The 16,791-nt window shown below is 35.5% G+C and overlaps 2 protein-coding genes across 3 annotated transcripts in view; both read right to left on the bottom strand.

Moving 5' to 3' along the window:
* Window positions 1-9,705, bottom strand: part of LOC107726781 (angiomotin-like) — a 51,303-nt gene extending 41,598 nt beyond the window's left edge. The window contains exons 1-3 of one of the 2 annotated variants that reach the window (XM_016536467.1): window positions 9,572-9,705; window positions 9,358-9,487; window positions 7,496-7,546 (exon numbers count right to left, since the gene is read on the bottom strand). In XM_016536467.1, coding sequence (XP_016391953.1) covers window positions 7,496-7,546; window positions 9,358-9,457 — 151 coding nt within the window. In that variant the 5' untranslated portion in view covers window positions 9,458-9,487; window positions 9,572-9,705. The remainder of the gene's footprint in view (window positions 1-7,495; window positions 7,547-9,357; window positions 9,488-9,571) is intronic. The other variant, XM_016536468.1, reaches the window with a different exon arrangement.
* A 1,664-nt stretch (window positions 9,706-11,369) lies between these two features.
* The window catches only part of LOC107726763 (phosphoglycerate kinase 1-like), a 14,110-nt gene continuing 8,688 nt past the window's right edge, over window positions 11,370-16,791 (bottom strand). Inside the window, exons 8-10 of the mRNA XM_016536448.1 lie at window positions 14,691-14,870; window positions 14,423-14,600; window positions 11,370-12,093 (exon numbers count right to left, since the gene is read on the bottom strand). Of these exons, the coding sequence (XP_016391934.1) occupies window positions 11,954-12,093; window positions 14,423-14,600; window positions 14,691-14,870 (498 nt within the window). The 3' untranslated portion in view covers window positions 11,370-11,953. The remainder of the gene's footprint in view (window positions 12,094-14,422; window positions 14,601-14,690; window positions 14,871-16,791) is intronic.

Raw genomic sequence — 16,791 nt, 5'->3', positions numbered from 1 at the left:
ATATTCGTCGAATTTAAAATAAAAATCCACATTCGAATGCAAAAACGTTGCATTCGAATTTTAGGTGTAAGTTAAGAAGGCAGCCTTATCAGCGGCGCACGAGATGCGATGACGATGTAGGTGTCACTGCATTATAATTCATATAATGCAGTTGAACCCACTAGATGCGGTGCTGCTGCGTTGTTCATTAAAAATATTGCGGAAAAAGAGAACATCAATGCGGAGAAGATCTGGTTTAAATCGAAACTGAAACCAAGCCGTTCACACAGAACACATATTTCGAGCATTTTCTAGAGGGACATCTATCACTGTTGCACTCGCATCTCGCACAAAGGAGCTGCATGTTTAAAAAGCCATGTAAATTTAATGCAAGTTTAACTTTGAAAAAAACATATATTGAGACTTTATGGTGGATTTTTCCCCCATCCCACTGCATCTCATGTTTTTAAATGAAAAATGTACCCTGTCTGATTGGCTTTCCGTTATTTGTATTAAACTATGCATACATACATGATGCTGTTTTGTTTATAGTTGTTTAAGCAACTTAATTATAATTGGTTTATAAATATTATTTTAAACATTTTGCACTTTTTTCACAGATAGTCTTTATCTTATGCTTTGAATAAACATGCATTAGTAATATTTTGCTCGATGCGCCCTCTTGTGGCCTCAGAAGAGAAGCCAAAAGCTATTCTTCACCATAACTGAAATTATACATTTTAATTTAATAATAATAATTTAACATTTTAAATTCGAATATAATTCAAATTTTGATAATATTTAAGTACAAAATTCGAATTTAGTTTTTCCGCCATTTTGACAGCCCTAATACACACACACAACCATATAATGTAATATTTATACCATTAAAGTAACAACACTGATGATATGGTTTTAGCAAATAAAGTCTTCAGTCAACCAGATGGCAAAAACTCTCCATTTCGGTTTGACAAAGGTCGAAACAGAAAGCATTATATACCTTGTGTGTGTGTGTGTGTGTATATATATATTTATTTATTGCGGTAAAACCGCATACCGCGCTATTGAGCCACTCAAAATTACCGCAAGGGAAATTCCCTGACCGCAACAGCCCTATATACCTCATTTGACCACCTGGAGTCGAATCACTGTCTGGCTTGTGGTGGCTTCCCCCTATTCCTGAAATTTTAAATGACACATCCAGCTTAAGCAATTTATGGCCCAGATATGAGTGAATGGTGAGACAATGTACCTCGCCTATGTGACTGTGTCTGAAAATTAGTAACACATTCCACCACAGGGGTGTCTGACTTCACTGCCCTAAGGTAAGCAGGTATACATCATGCTGGGGCATTGAGTTACACAAGACATTGTCAATGATAAAACTTTGAAAGTTAGCACTAGGGGCGCAACTATTTTAATAATACATTAATTCTTTTATTAGGCTGTTTCTTTGATTAATCCAAGGGCTGAGTTGAGTTTGATTTCAAGTTATGTTTTTTCTTTCTTTCTTTCTTGTATTTTTATTTATTTTTATTTGAAAATGTGACCTGGACACGTATTTTACAAGACCAATTCAAAATGAGAACATTCTGTAGAAACCTACTTCAACCTGTCTTAGTACGCTGCTGTTATTTTTGGAAAAATCATTTTGAACCTGAATGCTTATAAACAAAGACATATTACAAAATATTACAATTATATCAGGCAGTTTTCAGTTCACAGTCAGTTTGAAAAGAGTTGCTAATGAATATTAACTACATAATATCCACCAACCAGAGGACCTTAATCGTAGGATTAACATTTACCATTTTGCACTGCTGACAATACCGCACGGAAGAGGCTTTTGTTTAGCTTTGTAATCACTGTTTTACACATTCAGTTAATTTATTTTACTTTATTTTTGCACTGCAACCAAGCAAAATGAACGTCTTAAAGGTTCAGCACAGACCCAAATAACCAACAACGGAATTTGTCAACTTTTCATTATCAGTTTCATCAACATTCTTTAGTTAGCACCATGTCCTTTTACCCATGTCTTTTAATAGGTGTTTTTGTGTTATATGGACACGGCAGATTCCATCGAGGGGGACGGGGGATGCGGTGTTCTCAGTTGGACACAACGTAATTGTAAAACTTAAGGACTGCAGGCTTTTTGGACTTCCAAACAGCTCAGTGGAAAAGGCAATTGGGTGATTTGGAGGCTGAGTCAGCAAGCAGAACTTTGGCCTCACTGAAAGAAAAAAAAGAAGGGGGGAGGCAAGGGGCAAAGGAAGTGAGGGATGGAAAGAGATGGAGAGAGGAGGGAAAAGCGAAAGAGAGCTGACATTCCTGCACTGTGAGTCAATGCCGCTAGGCACTTTTCTGGCAAATGTTCACTACCTTTACAACAAAAAGCAATGGCTTTCCATGGCACTGTTCGGATAACAGGAAGAGAGAGGAGACCATCCGAATAATGAGCATCCAGCTAATAAAGCTGTGGGTTCGTTCTGGAAGTGTGACGGACATTTCTTGGAATGTCGTCCATGGCTACCCCAGTAACCCTTTTGGAAATCTGAGTAAACAAGTCCTCCCTACATTCAGAGGGAGCACATAAATGCAAAGCACTCAATTAAAGCATTATGAGGCAGGGCCTATACTCCTGTTAGCAATGGTTAAGTAGTAAAGGGCAATTAGTTTCACCTAATAAAGCCTGAGCGTTCCTCATAACTTGGCCTCTTGCTTTGATTTCCGATAACACATGACTGCATTCCTGCCCTATGTAGTGTGCATATCTGTGTCCTGCTCCCCCTCAGCCCTGGGCAGCATTCCTCAGAAGAGTGGGGTGACATCCGTCAGCAGGACCTCTAATGATCCCCATGCAGCCTAATTCATTACTTAACATAAATTACAATGGAAAAGTAAATAGGGTTGAGAGCTATAATGCATCTTTAAGAATCTGTGTTGGAAAAATTTGCCTTTTCAACAATCAGTTAGCATATAGGCCTACCCTAAATATTGCTTCTGCAGGACAGATATACTTTTTACCTTAACATAAATTACAATGGAAAAGTAAATAGGGTTGAGAGCTATAATGCATCTTTAAGAATCTGTGTTGGAAAAATGTGTCTTTTCAATCAATCAGTTAGCATATAGGCCTACCCTAAATATTGCTTCTGCAGGACAGACATACTTTTTAAAAGCGTATATTCATATAATATTAACAGTACACGTAGCGTTCATGCATGTCTTCGGGCCATATGGAGCAGGTTGACTTAGCAAATATGTCAGCACTGCGCATGTCATATAGTCCTATCTACAAAGTAACAGCAATACAACTTTCTCAACAGCATTCTCATTCACTGCAGGAGGATGCAAACCATGCAAAGTCTGCATTTTCAAAAACTAGCTAATGAAACGTCTTTAGGTTCTCAAAGCACGAAAACTTTAAGACTTTTAAGAATAAGCCTCATATTTACAGTCGCTTAAATAAGTTTTGGTGAAACGTTTACAGACTGACTAAAATAACAATCCTTGTAATTTGATTTAAATAATAATCGTTTACAATGAATTATCTGCTAAAGTGATTTACCTTCATAAGTTTTCGCCAAGTCCCGCTTTATTTCGATCTGCCGCCAGTTTTGTGCGTCCAACGTTTTAAGTCCGTTACAAGTTGTGTTGATTCCAAAGCTTCGAACACGCTTCACAGATGTTTAAACTCGTCAATCCGAGGAGACTTTCCGATGATCTTTGAATTTTTCTTCACATAAAACGCGTTCCCTCTTCTTCCCCGTGTCATTTTTTTGAGCTGGTTTTCCACTAGAAGTGTGCTGTGAGGGGAAGGACTAGGACTGCCCTCCCTCTTCTTTCATGCAAAATGTGAACTGAAGTCGCCGCTGCAGCGAAAGTACGAAAGTACTTAAAATTAACATATGATGCTGCTATGTGTCTTTTCAATCAATCAGTTAGCATATAGGCCTACCCTAAATATTGCTTCTGCAGGACAGACATACTTTTTAAAAGCGTATATTCATATAATATTAACAGTACACGTAGCGTTCATGCATGTCTTCGGGCCATATGGAGCAGGTTGACTTAGCAAATATGTCAGCACTGCGCATGTCATATAGTCCTATCTACAAAGTAACAGCAATACAACTTTCTCAACAGCATTCTCATTCACTGCAGGAGGATGCAAACCATGCAAAGTCTGCATTTTCAAAAACTAGCTAATGAAACGTCTTTAGGTTCTCAAAGCACGAAAACTTTAAGACTTTTAAGAATAAGCCTCATATTTACAGTCGCTTAAATAAGTTTTGGTGAAACGTTTACAGACTGACTAAAATAACAATCCTTGTAATTTGATTTAAATAATAATCGTTTACAATGAATTATCTGCTAAAGTGATTTACCTTCATAAGTTTTCGCCAAGTCCCGCTTTATTTCGATCTGCCGCCAGTTTTGTGCGTCCAACGTTTTAAGTCCGTTACAAGTTGTGTTGATTCCAAAGCTTCGAACACGCTTCACAGATGTTTAAACTCGTCAATCCGAGGAGACTTTCCGATGATCTTTGAATTTTTCTTCACATAAAACGCGTTCCCTCTTCTTCCCCGTGTCATTTTTTTGAGCTGGTTTTCCACTAGAAGTGTGCTGTGAGAGGAAGGACTAGGACTGCCCTCCCTCTTCTTTCATGCAAACTGTGAACTGAAGTCGCCGCTGCAGCGAAAGTAAAGGTATCATTAACTTTTATAAAGAATATCTCTTTGGATTTGAGACTTTAGTCTTTGCAAATTTACAGATCTTCTTTATGCACCAAGAGCTTGTAACACTCCAAAGAGAAAGGAAAAAATGAAATTGCATCATATGACCCCTTTAAAATTAAATAGTTCTGAGGAGAAAAAAACAGTTCCCGTTTGCAGAGAACTATAAGGGAATCAAAATCACTTTTTTTAAAGCCAGGAGAGCCCTCCTTCGGAGCGTTTGTCGATTGTTCCTGTTCCTCTGTTGGCTTTAGTTGCTCAAGCAAGAAAATGACAAAAAGCTTTTGTGTGTCTTTAAGATTAGGAACCTGTCAAAGAGTCTTGCGTGCAGCACAGCCCACAGCAGTGACTTCAGAGCAAAATGATTGAAGAGATTTAAAATTCTTGCTTTTCCCCACAATAAATATTCGTCTATAATAAATCTCTTAAGCATTAACGTTAAAATAAAATAAAATGACTAATGATAACTAACTTTATCTTGGGATACTTATAGTCAGAGCTGGGTAGTAACTGATTACATGTAATCTGGATTAGGTAATCCGATTCCAAAAATTAAGTATTTATTTAAATTAGATTAAATTACATTTTAAAATACTCATAATCAGACTACAGTTACTTTTTTATTGATTAGATGATTACATATATTTTTCACACAATAGCAATAAATTATTCATCATTTATTTATTCTCCCTAATGCTTCTTTTCCATCTTTTAAGTTTTCCTTTCTAAAATAGCCTTATATAGCCTTACCAGTCTACCTAACCAGTTTTGTAGACATTCACACAAAGACCAGTCACTAGTCAGGTGGCTATAATTACACAGAAAATTGAGAGGGCACAGCATTTGATCACTGGGTTTACAAAAATCATTTAAATTTTAAGAAGTGTTTTCTCAACATTGCATCAACTACTGATGAACACTCAATTATCACTCAGTAGGCTATTTAGCCATGCATTACTATGTGTTCGGAAAGCTTTTGTCTTTTAAAGGGGTCATATGATGCGATTTCAATTTTTCCTTTCCAGACTGCAAGTACGTTTTTTATATTTAAAGAATTTGCCACTAATGATTCAAACGCAAGTTTCGAGCAGTGTAGAGTAGCGTTTGTAGTTTTTTAACCTTAAACCGCATAAACACATTTCATTACACCAAATACACTTTTTACATATTTTTAGCAACATCATATGACCCCTTTAAACACATTAAAATGCACAAATTCATATTAATTTCTTATTTACAATTAATGCAGGGATTCCCAAACCTTTTTTTTTTTTGTCAGCCAAACCTCTTTCACTTACTATATTTACTTGATGTACCCCTAAGATTTAAAAATAAATATTTGAATTAAGTATCAAATTTGCATGTTCACTGTTCTCTGACGTTGGTTAATGGTCACATGACATGCAGGTAAACAAATAAATGATTTCATCTTTTAGTAAGTGTTTTATTTTAATTGTTGTTATTTTTAAAATAATTTATTTTAATTTTACATTTTTATGATGTAATTAATTATTAGCTTTTCATTAAACTCTGAACCCCAATTTGGAAAACCTGTAATGTTTGTAATGGTTAATGCACTTCATATTGTTAATAACAATGAATATATTTTCTTTCCCTATGTATTTTTATATCAATATGGTACACGATTATCCTATTTAAATCAATGTGGTAAACAAGTAATCTAAAAGTAGTCTGATTATTACCTAAAATGTGTAATGTAATGGATTATGTAACTAACAACAATTTCTGTCATGTATTTGGGAATCAGTAACAGAATTCAATTTTCAAGTAATCTACCCAGCTCTGAATTTATAGTAAACAAGCTTACCAGCAAAAGTAGACCAGGAGTTGACAACTTTAAAAGTTATATATTAATAGCCTATGTTAATATATCCTGCATATGTGACCAAAAAATGTACTTTAATGTATTTAAAATTTTGGAAAAAGCCTGTATGTTGCCAAATATATTTTAAAAGACAATGTACATTTTACCCAATAATTATATTATTACAGCTGCTGGACAGTCCGATTTTGATGAATGTAGAGTCATCATGTGGCGTTCCATTGTACCACCTTTGTTATCAGTACATTTTTATAGTAACAAATTGATTTGAATAACTCAAATAGGTTGGTATATTAATCTTACATAATTTAATGGCATACAGTTAGGAGCTGTAAAATATAAAGACAAAATATCATCCCTTAGTTTTGACAACCACAACAGTGAATTTAACACACACACAAAAAATTGCTTAGTGTATTATTGTTAATATTTCTTTGTAGTAACCGGACAGCTGCAGAATAATATCCAATGGCTGCATTTGCAAAAGCTTAATGATAATAGCATGACATCAGCCAGTGTTAAAAAATGCCTTTCTACTAAATAAACATAGCACACCCTATAATGCCTCTATCCTTTCTTACTTTCTAAGATGAATAGCTACATTTGTTTGAAGTAATGGTAAATGTCCAATGGAAGTGTTTATTTTGAGGTTTTGAATACAACAAAGGATTGTTACTAACAGGCCCAAACCTGTACAATAAATATATTACCAGCACCTACCATACTGAGAAACTACAATATGACAAAAAAAACATTGAGATTTATTTTCTTTTTTTGCCTGCGATTGCAGCAATTATTCAATGCAAACTAATTCACACATATGCAGCCAGCGACATTAAACATAAATGTCAAGACAGGTAATAAAAAAGGCTTAAAATCATGCCTGAAAGTGTCTTTTAGTTTATAAAAAAAATGTAAGACAAAAAAGTCTTACCTAAAACTGAACCAGTGACTTCCAAAAGGTCTAATCCAGAAACGCCATTTTCTGGGAAGACATAAATATGTAAAACTATGTTTATATACTCTATTAATCTTATGAGAGGTAACCATGGAAACATAATCATATTGAGGAGTATATAGTATAGAACAAATATACAGTATATAGAAATATAATGGTATCACAATCAGTGTTGGGCTCATTACTCCAAAAATGTAATTTATTACTTGTTACACCTTTCAAAAGTAATATTATTACTTTATTTATTACTTTCTGGCAACAGTAATAAGTTACACTACTAATAACATTACTTTTCCTGCACACCCCACAGAAGTTGTAATTGTGTATTTTCCCCATAAAATTCTTCTAAAATGTTACTAACAATATATTTCTGCCTCATTATTTGACCAAAATCTACATTGGATCGCATATTACAAACACTCAATGGTGATTGATTTGTGTAGCTTGAAGCTAATTGTAGCTATATATTGTAGCTAATTGTAGCTATAGCTACAGTATGATTAAATTTCATGAAGTATTTCATCAAAAGAAATCACATAAGTTCATAGGATTTTTAATTATAGTAATATATCATTTATATCGGGATCAGAGGGATGTGGGTGGGCAAGCCACGTAATGCCAGAGTAAAGTAATATATACAGAGTGAAGCCACAACTTCTACATCCGTGTTCAGATCACCTTAGCTTTCCCCTGACAAAATCAGTGTATGTATGGCAATATTTCCATCCCCTGAATGCAAGCGTTTCCATATTCCAAGCTTTCCTGATGCACTGGTGAATTCATGTGCCTAAGCGAGTGGTGAAAATTATGAAAATAAATCTAGGAATTATTGGATTGTTGGATTTCAAATCAGTAGGGGTTGAGGCATCAAAAGTAACTAAGTAACTAGCTGTTTTATGGATGGTAACTGTAATATTATTACTGAAATCTTATTAGTAACTAGTTATAGGGGAGCGCGGGGCACAAAGTAACGCAGGGTAAGTTGTAACACACGTGGTTTAAATATTTCCACACATGCTAGCATAACCAAAATCTCCAATCTGTTATTTATCAGTTTAAATTATTTTTGAATGCTTCACTAACTATCAGAAGACAGTAACCGGTTTTAAATTCCAGTTGCGCAGATGGGGTATGTTGTAACACTGCGTTACAATGTGCCCTGCCGTGCTATTCCATGACATTAGCGATGCAATTCACACTATTTACTTTAATACATTTGAATGATAAACGACAAGAAACAGGTGAATAAAGACTGACAGTCAATGTTTAATGTTAAGAAATTATTATTTCAAGACATGAAAAGCATTTTGGCTCATTTATGTGGGCCGTCCCAAGCATGGTTGCAATGTGTTCATTGTCAAACTCCAAGTCACATTTCACTTCCATTTTTTGAGGGTAAATAAAGAAAAACGTATACACTGTAAGTATGAAACAAAGCGACATATTTGTACTAGACAAGTGTGAAATTACTGTGGATAAAAAAAATTATACTCTGAACCCCATGTGGATTTACACAATTTGAGAAAGTCAAAAAGTGCTCTCCCCTACTACTAGTTACTGTAAAAAGTAATATTATTACTGTGACTAGTTACTCGTAACTAGTCACTGGCCAACACTGATCACAATACAATTATAAACATAAAGGTCAGAGTCAATCTCAACAGAACATAAGGGTTGAAAACTGCAACTGAGCGCCCTCTTGTGATGGCGCCAAGTTTAACAAAGAAGAAAAAAAGATTACTCAAACTACAATACAAAAAAATCTACAGCCTTTTAAATGTTAAAGTTTTTGTGCTGTTGTAACTCTTCAGATGTTCGATGAAAATGAATCACCTCACCCACAAAACTCTGCGCATATTGAGGAAACCCAATATGCTTCATCCATGTGGACACTTGGTCTGGGCTCCAGTCCTCGACTGAAATCATGCTTGCTTGCATTTACACTCTCTCCTTCAGCATCGTTCCTTCCTTGGAAATCAACATCACACAAGCAATGAATATAAAACAACAAACAATTCACTAACATAAAGTTCTCGACTTCAGGCTTTTTACCAAAGTTGTGGGTTGAAGTGAAGTGAGTATGAAATCCATTTCATTAGATCAATGCACATGTACAGTAATGTATCTCCATCTTCCACTGCTGCGTGTTGTAAGAAGGAGACGCTCACACAAGTCTTTACTGACTCGTTGTTCGCGTGTGTCACGGTCCTATAAAACAGATGACTGCGGCTAAAGAGAACAAAACATATTTTACCTTAATCCCGAAAACAACCCCGCACTTTTCGCTCACAGCTGTGTCGTGCTGAATGACGCATACACACCTCGGCAGGTGAGGGCGGAGCTAAGACAATATCGTGCATTATGGGAAATGTAGTCTAAAATCACGACCCCCAACAACAATTTAAATCTCACGACGAGCCGTACTGTACAACAGAGCATTAAGTATTATTTCCAGATTAATTTCGAGTCGGAAATAAACAAAGTTTGTTATAGTAGCCTACAGCTGTTTTTGGCTCACTTAATAGAAAGTTGGATGTATTTATATAGGGTGAGCCACTTTTTGTTAAACTTATTTAGATACCCATATGTTTTTTTCTTTTCTTTTAATTATTGTCTTTGTTAACTTTAACGTCCAGCTGTAATATTTACATTAGAATTCAGTTCATATTATGTGTTATTTGGAAGTTATATACAAACAAATTTTGAGATTATAAACTTGACAAATGTCAGGTAAAGTGGGCCACCAAAAAAAAAAAAAAATCCTTAATCAGAAATTTTTTTAAAATGTTGTTAGATATCAGAAATTATTTTTTTGTTTTTTAAACATATTATCAAACAAACGCATTCAACAAAATATTTAACAAACCCAAAAACATATAGCCTAGCCTAGACTATGAGTAAAATTGTACACTTAATTCATTTGTAAGACTGAATTGTAAAACTTTTTTCTGTCTTTTTTCTCTAAACACCTTAAATAAACCATTTTTAAAGCTTTGTACTCTGCATCTACTTTTTGCTCCTCTCATCCTTTTTTTCCACTCCAGAATCAGCTTTATGCACAACTTTATCTTGCACACTCATTTTGGTTTTCTAATAAGTCAATTATACGTTATTTATAAAATAATCAGTGAATGTTGGTTTATTTAATTGATGTGATTAGAATTAGCAAAGGTTTAAGGTGGCCCACTTTACCTGAAACCCACCAGTCCACTTTATTCAGCCAAAGTGGGCTGGCAATATTTACCCATCTTACAAGAAAAACGAAAATAAATAATATTTTATTTATTTAAATATATATATATATAATGTATTATTTGCATTTTAATCCATGTTAACTGCAGTAACAAATAATATGAGTGTTGTCATAATATTTGTTTATATTTAGTAACCAACCTTTCAAGTTAGAAATAAAAATCTCAATGTCTAAGGGCTTCCTACCATTCATGATAATGAGTCCTTCTTTGAGGTGTAGACACAAACACCAGGGTCATATTGCATCAGCTAAAACTACTTCATCATTTAAAAAAAAGTGTCCCATTAAAGACCATTGTTATGCTCAAGTGTAAACCCATTGATCACAGTACAATCAAGCTCAAATGGCCCACATTACCTGAAACCTGAATTCAGCCTATAACTTTATATCGAGAGCTGTGCGATAATATGTGCAATAATGTTTACGTTACATTATTTTGTATGTACTATATGTAGTGGGCGATAATATAGTTTAAATTATGCATTGATATATGCTAGTGGCAATTTGTGAATATGCTCTCACAACCATCTCTCATAATACCACAATACCACACTGGGTGCCGACAAAAAAATGACTCAAAGCAAAGAAAAAAATTTCTGATTTTTATTATTATTTTCATTCTTACTCCATGACAGGTCGCCTGGGTCTAACAATTAGCCCATCATAATAATTCCAGTGCAGAACATCTATCTCATAAGCTGCAGGTCAAGGATGACAAGTGCAATATGGGGAGGAAAGTGTCTACAGTATTACAGGTACTCAACATCTGTGGGGAGGCCACAAATATCAAATATAAACTTTAGAATTACAACACAACGATTACACTATGCACACATTCAGACTACAATGGGACACATTAACACTTAAGCAGATAAAACAAATGACCCATCTTCTCGAATATAACAACCATAACAGGAACAGCCATTACTGCTGATGTCAACCTTTCACTCATAATGGATGAAAACATCTTGAATGAGAAACGCTTTAGGTTATTTGATAGAAGATAAGCAAATGGATGATCTGAATGTGCATGAGTCAACAGGTCAGAGTCCATAGAGAGTGGAGTAGTTGTCATTTGCATCCTGACAGGTGATAGAACACTGAACAAATGCTGAGTGAGTAAGAATGACAGCTTCTTGGGAGATGAGCACCCAACCCTTGGCAGAAGAGGCTCAGAGCAATTATGCGTTGCTGAGGGCATCAACACCAGGCAACACTTTACCCTCCAGCAGCTCCAGACTGGCTCCGCCTCCTGTGCTCACATGACTGACCTTGTCTTCTGTGTCCCACTTGGCACAGCAGGTTGCTGTGTCTCCCCCACCTGAATTTAAAGAAATAAAGATGTCAATTAGTATAGTTTATTAAAGTGGTTGACTGACATGGACCGAAATGATTTTTTTAAACGACCGATTGCGATATCTTAGAGAGCTGAGTGGCCAATGACTGAAAAAAGAAGTCAATAGACCTATATATCACATCACACTATTTAATTTAATGATAGTAAATAACTGATATTGCACTGTATAGTTTGAAATCAAGGATTTAAAGTTGCTGGCTCGTGCATCTCCAGTGATGGCAGAACTCTCCTGTTCGCATCCAATTCCCATGGCTTGGATCCTTGCGTGAACTGTCATGCACAGGGTACAAGCATTGTGAGTGGCCAATGACTGAAAAAAGAAGTCAATAGACCTATATATCACATCACACTATTTAATTTAATGATAGTAAATAACTGATATTGCACTGTATAGTTTGAAATCAAGGATTTAAAGTTGCTGGCTCGTGCATCTCCAGTGATGGCAGAACTCTCCTGTTCGCATCCAATTCCCATGGCTTGGATTCCTTGTGTGAACTGTCATGCACAGGGTACAAGCATTTTATGCAGGCTATACACACAAGATCTAACAGCTAGATTCGCCAAGATTTGTGGCATTACATTTTCATTAGGTATTTAAAGACTTGGATTAAAATGTGTATTTGCTGACAGTTTAGGAATAAAGAATTACAGCATTTGCCTTTCAATTATTATACAGAACTGTTATACAAAGACAGCAAACTAATGAAGATAGAATGGGAGCTCATCGTCTCAACTCAGAAGCTGAATAAAAGTCCCGTTCATGACATTTATCAGGCGATGCCGATAATTAAAAATGGCCAAATATCAGCAGATAATATTGGCCCTGGCCATATATCGGTCAATCAGGTTATTTTCGTAAACGAAAACTAAAACTAAGACTAAAACGATTGATGAAAAAACAATTTCGTAAACTGAAATAAAATAAAAACGTCAAAATAATTGAAAAACTAAAACGAAACTAAACTAACAACAGTTAGAAAAAAACTAACTGAAATAAAATAATAATTATCAAAAACAAATAATCGTTTTCGTAATCATTACGTTCTCACCCCTTGGCGGAAAAATATACGAGCTGTGTGGCGGTTTAGGGAAATAGCCTACCTGTAATGGCCACGCACATGGGGTTATCTGACGGAGAGACACAAAGCAGTCTGCACGTGTCCTGTTTGGTAAACGTGCACCAGCAGTACTTAACAGAACCCCCGACCCATTATCTGACAGCAGCACTAATTTAATTCTGTACCAGACCAAAAACGTTTGACAAAGACCGCCAGTCGCGACCCGAACCGCACTCGCATGAAATCTATTACATCAGGCATGCAAGATTATTTATTTTATCATGTAACACAAGCAATCAAACCAACATTAGGCATTCTAAGTTGGTGCTTTGAAGAAAAACAGACATGCAGCGCAACATGATAGGCCTAATTAACAGAAAAGTGCTTTGAAGAAAAAGACATGATATTTAACAGAAAAAAAGATGAGAACGCGCATCCTTTCTGTAAACAACACAAAACTTTTGCCTAGCATCTTGTGATCACTCTGCCAGGCTTTTGAACAAATGTGCATTGGCTAAATCACATAATACACACGCTTATAATTCTTCATAAATGAAAAGAACATTCAAATATAAGCCTTTACTGTTAAATACGATTGCCGTTATTATTGAATTGCATTAGTCCCAATTATGATTTATGCACGGCTGTTCACGGAAAAATGAGCAAGACACCACAGTTACAATATCATGATTATGGTTAAATAAGAAATAACCAAATCAGGCTATATTTAGCCTATTTTCATACTAAATATCTCAACACACATCACTGGATATGGCATTAAGCGCAACTTGTGTAGATTAATTTAGTAAAAAAGGCTCGACTGCTTTCTTTGGCGTATATTTGTATACTTTTACTATCTGATCAATCTCAGCATGCATGCATTAATTTTGTGTCGCTATAGGTTTGCCTCACTAAGGTTAAATTATGCCTACGTCTTTCTTTGGCCTGAGCTCTGGAAGTGATCTGTTAATTCTGCTAAACTTTAATTAAAACTGAAACTAAACTATAAAATAAAAATGTGTTCACAAAATAAAAACTAAACTAAAACTAACAAAAATATTAATGAAACTAATAAAAACTAAACTGAATTTTATAGCAAATTTGAAAACGATATTAAAATAAAACGAATTCATAAATTCAAAACTATAATAACCTGGATCAACCTCCATTCTATTAGATATGCGCCATTACGTGCATTTCAGGCAAGAACTTAAACTATGAAATGAAATTCTTACCAATAATGGTGATGCAGCCGTTTTTGGTCGCATCCACAACTTTGTCCATCAAGTTCTTGGTTCCACGAGAGAAGTTGTCCCACTCAAACACACCAACAGGTCCATTCCACACAATCTGCTTGGCTCTGGCTACAGCCTCTGCATAGAGCTTTGAGCTCTCAGGACCACAGTCTAGACCCTGGATAGAAAGAGAACCATTTCTAGTTCACTTCAGAGGAAAAGGAGAAGATCATATAGCTCTAAACAATCGAACATTTGTCTGCCTTACCATCCAGCCTGCTGGAATACCATCGGCTACTGATGCAGTCCCTGACGCCGCTTTCTCATCAAACTTGTCTGCAGTGACGAAGTCAACAGGAAGTGTGATCTTCACACCATTCTTTTCGGCCTTAGCCATGAGGTCTTTCACAATATTGGCACCCTCTTCGTCATACAGGGAAGTGCCGATCTGAGCACAACAAGTGAATAATATTTTAAAAATCAAGGGGTGTATTTCAGAAAACAGTTTTTGTAATATACTCAGGTAGGTTTATGGATAAATAAATGGATAAACTCAACTTTTGGTTCCAAAAACTGAGTTAACTTTCAAGGTATGTAAGATGCCATAGCAACTTATTCTCTGAACATAACATGCTCCGGAGCTGGTTAGGCTCCAGGGCTAGTTTACTTCAGAGGTTTTCAGCACATGCGTGCCCTATTGATATATATATATATATAAGGGCTGGGTTTTGACACAAATTTCACGATTCGATTCGATTCTCATTCACAAGCTTGCGATTCGATTCGATTACCAATTCGATTAGATTCAATATCGATTATTTTGGATATATATCAGGTACAGTACATGCCAAATTTTCTCAAGGAAAAAAAAAATCTCTCAACTAATGCTGTAAAATATACATGAGTCAGTTGGTACTACATTACTATAATACTGAAGGTTAAAGGTTGACTGCTAAAATTACACTTAATGACGTTTTTAAAATAATAAAGTTACAATTACATAATAATGTGTACTTCAATTCATCTTTTTTTTAATATATACATGGTGGCTGTCATTAAAACTTGGATTTATTTAAACATAAATTAAACATTGAAGAACAGTCAAATTTATCATGATTATGTTATATTGTGTTATTATGTTATGTTAGTTTATTTATGAGACATAAGTTTAAGGCTTGTTGTGCATTGCAGTACATCTTATCAGTGGGTCAATTCCCTCAGTGAACTTTGTTATTGGGACAAACCCCAGACACAGACTGCTTTAGTCACAAAAGTCAGAATTGCGAGATATAAACTCGCAATTCTGAGAAAAAAAAAGTCAATTCTGACTTTTTTCTCGCAATTGCAAGTTTTGATATTGACTTTATTCCTCAGAATTGCAAGTCTACACGCAAAAAGTCTTCAAAAAGTCAGAATTATGAGAAAAAAAGCCAAAATTGTAAGAAAAACAGTCAGAATTGTGAGATAAAAAGTCAAAAATACCCTTTCTATTTTTTTATTCAGTGGCGGAAACGGACTTCCATAGATTTGTCTGTTCAGATCAATGCGTAAAAAATGGCAGACGGGCTAAATGAAAATGCAGTTACCCCTCTTCGTAAAAAAAACTCACACATCAATAGTATGCAAATGTCAGTCTGAAAAGACCCATTAACAACAGTTCACTCAAATTCAAATGTTTATCGCAACAAACTTTCTCACTGAATACTTGTCTTGATGTGCGCAGGCCTTTAGTTTGATTAACATATAGTCCCACCCTAAACTCACGCCATTGGTCGAACCAATTTTGCACACATTTGTACACGTTTCAAAACAAATAAATAATGTGTAAACCAAAAAATGGCGCACTTATGGTTGTGTTTGCACAGTAAACTGATGAAAGTATTTTAATCCCAGTTACAGTAAGACCCCTGGATCAAGACCAACGTACTTACAATTATGATCACATTACTGCTGTCCGTATGCACTCATGACTTCTGTTTTACTGTGAATGAAAGGTTACACAGGTGCCTAGAAAATGCCAAGTGCAAGTTCACTGCAGTTGCCTGCCAGCAAAGAACATAGCAGTTTCCCTGTCTCTTTCTTTGCTCTTCACTCGTCCCTCTCTCTTTCTCTTCTCCCCTTCCCAGTATGCATTCCAGCCAGGGCTCCGAGGACCAGAAAAGCCACATGATCACATATGACCTTCTTACAAATGTCAATAGGTCAGCTGTGTACAGTATTCTCCACATGCACGCAAAGCCACCAATTGCCTTTGACAGTAGTAGCTTGTGGTTTGTAGATAAGATTTGACAATGATAAAAGCCAATTATTAGCTTCTTGAGCCAAAACAGAATGATTTGGTAAGATTTGTGAAACCAGCCTAATTTTAG

This window comes from Sinocyclocheilus rhinocerous, unplaced genomic scaffold, assembly GCF_001515625.1.
Source record: "Sinocyclocheilus rhinocerous isolate Xijiao unplaced genomic scaffold, SAMN03320098_v1.1 scaffold846, whole genome shotgun sequence".
NCBI lineage: Eukaryota > Metazoa > Chordata > Actinopteri > Cypriniformes > Cyprinidae > Sinocyclocheilus > Sinocyclocheilus rhinocerous.
Note: the sequence above shows the minus strand (reverse complement) of the source record. Positions and strands in the feature narration are given on the sequence as shown.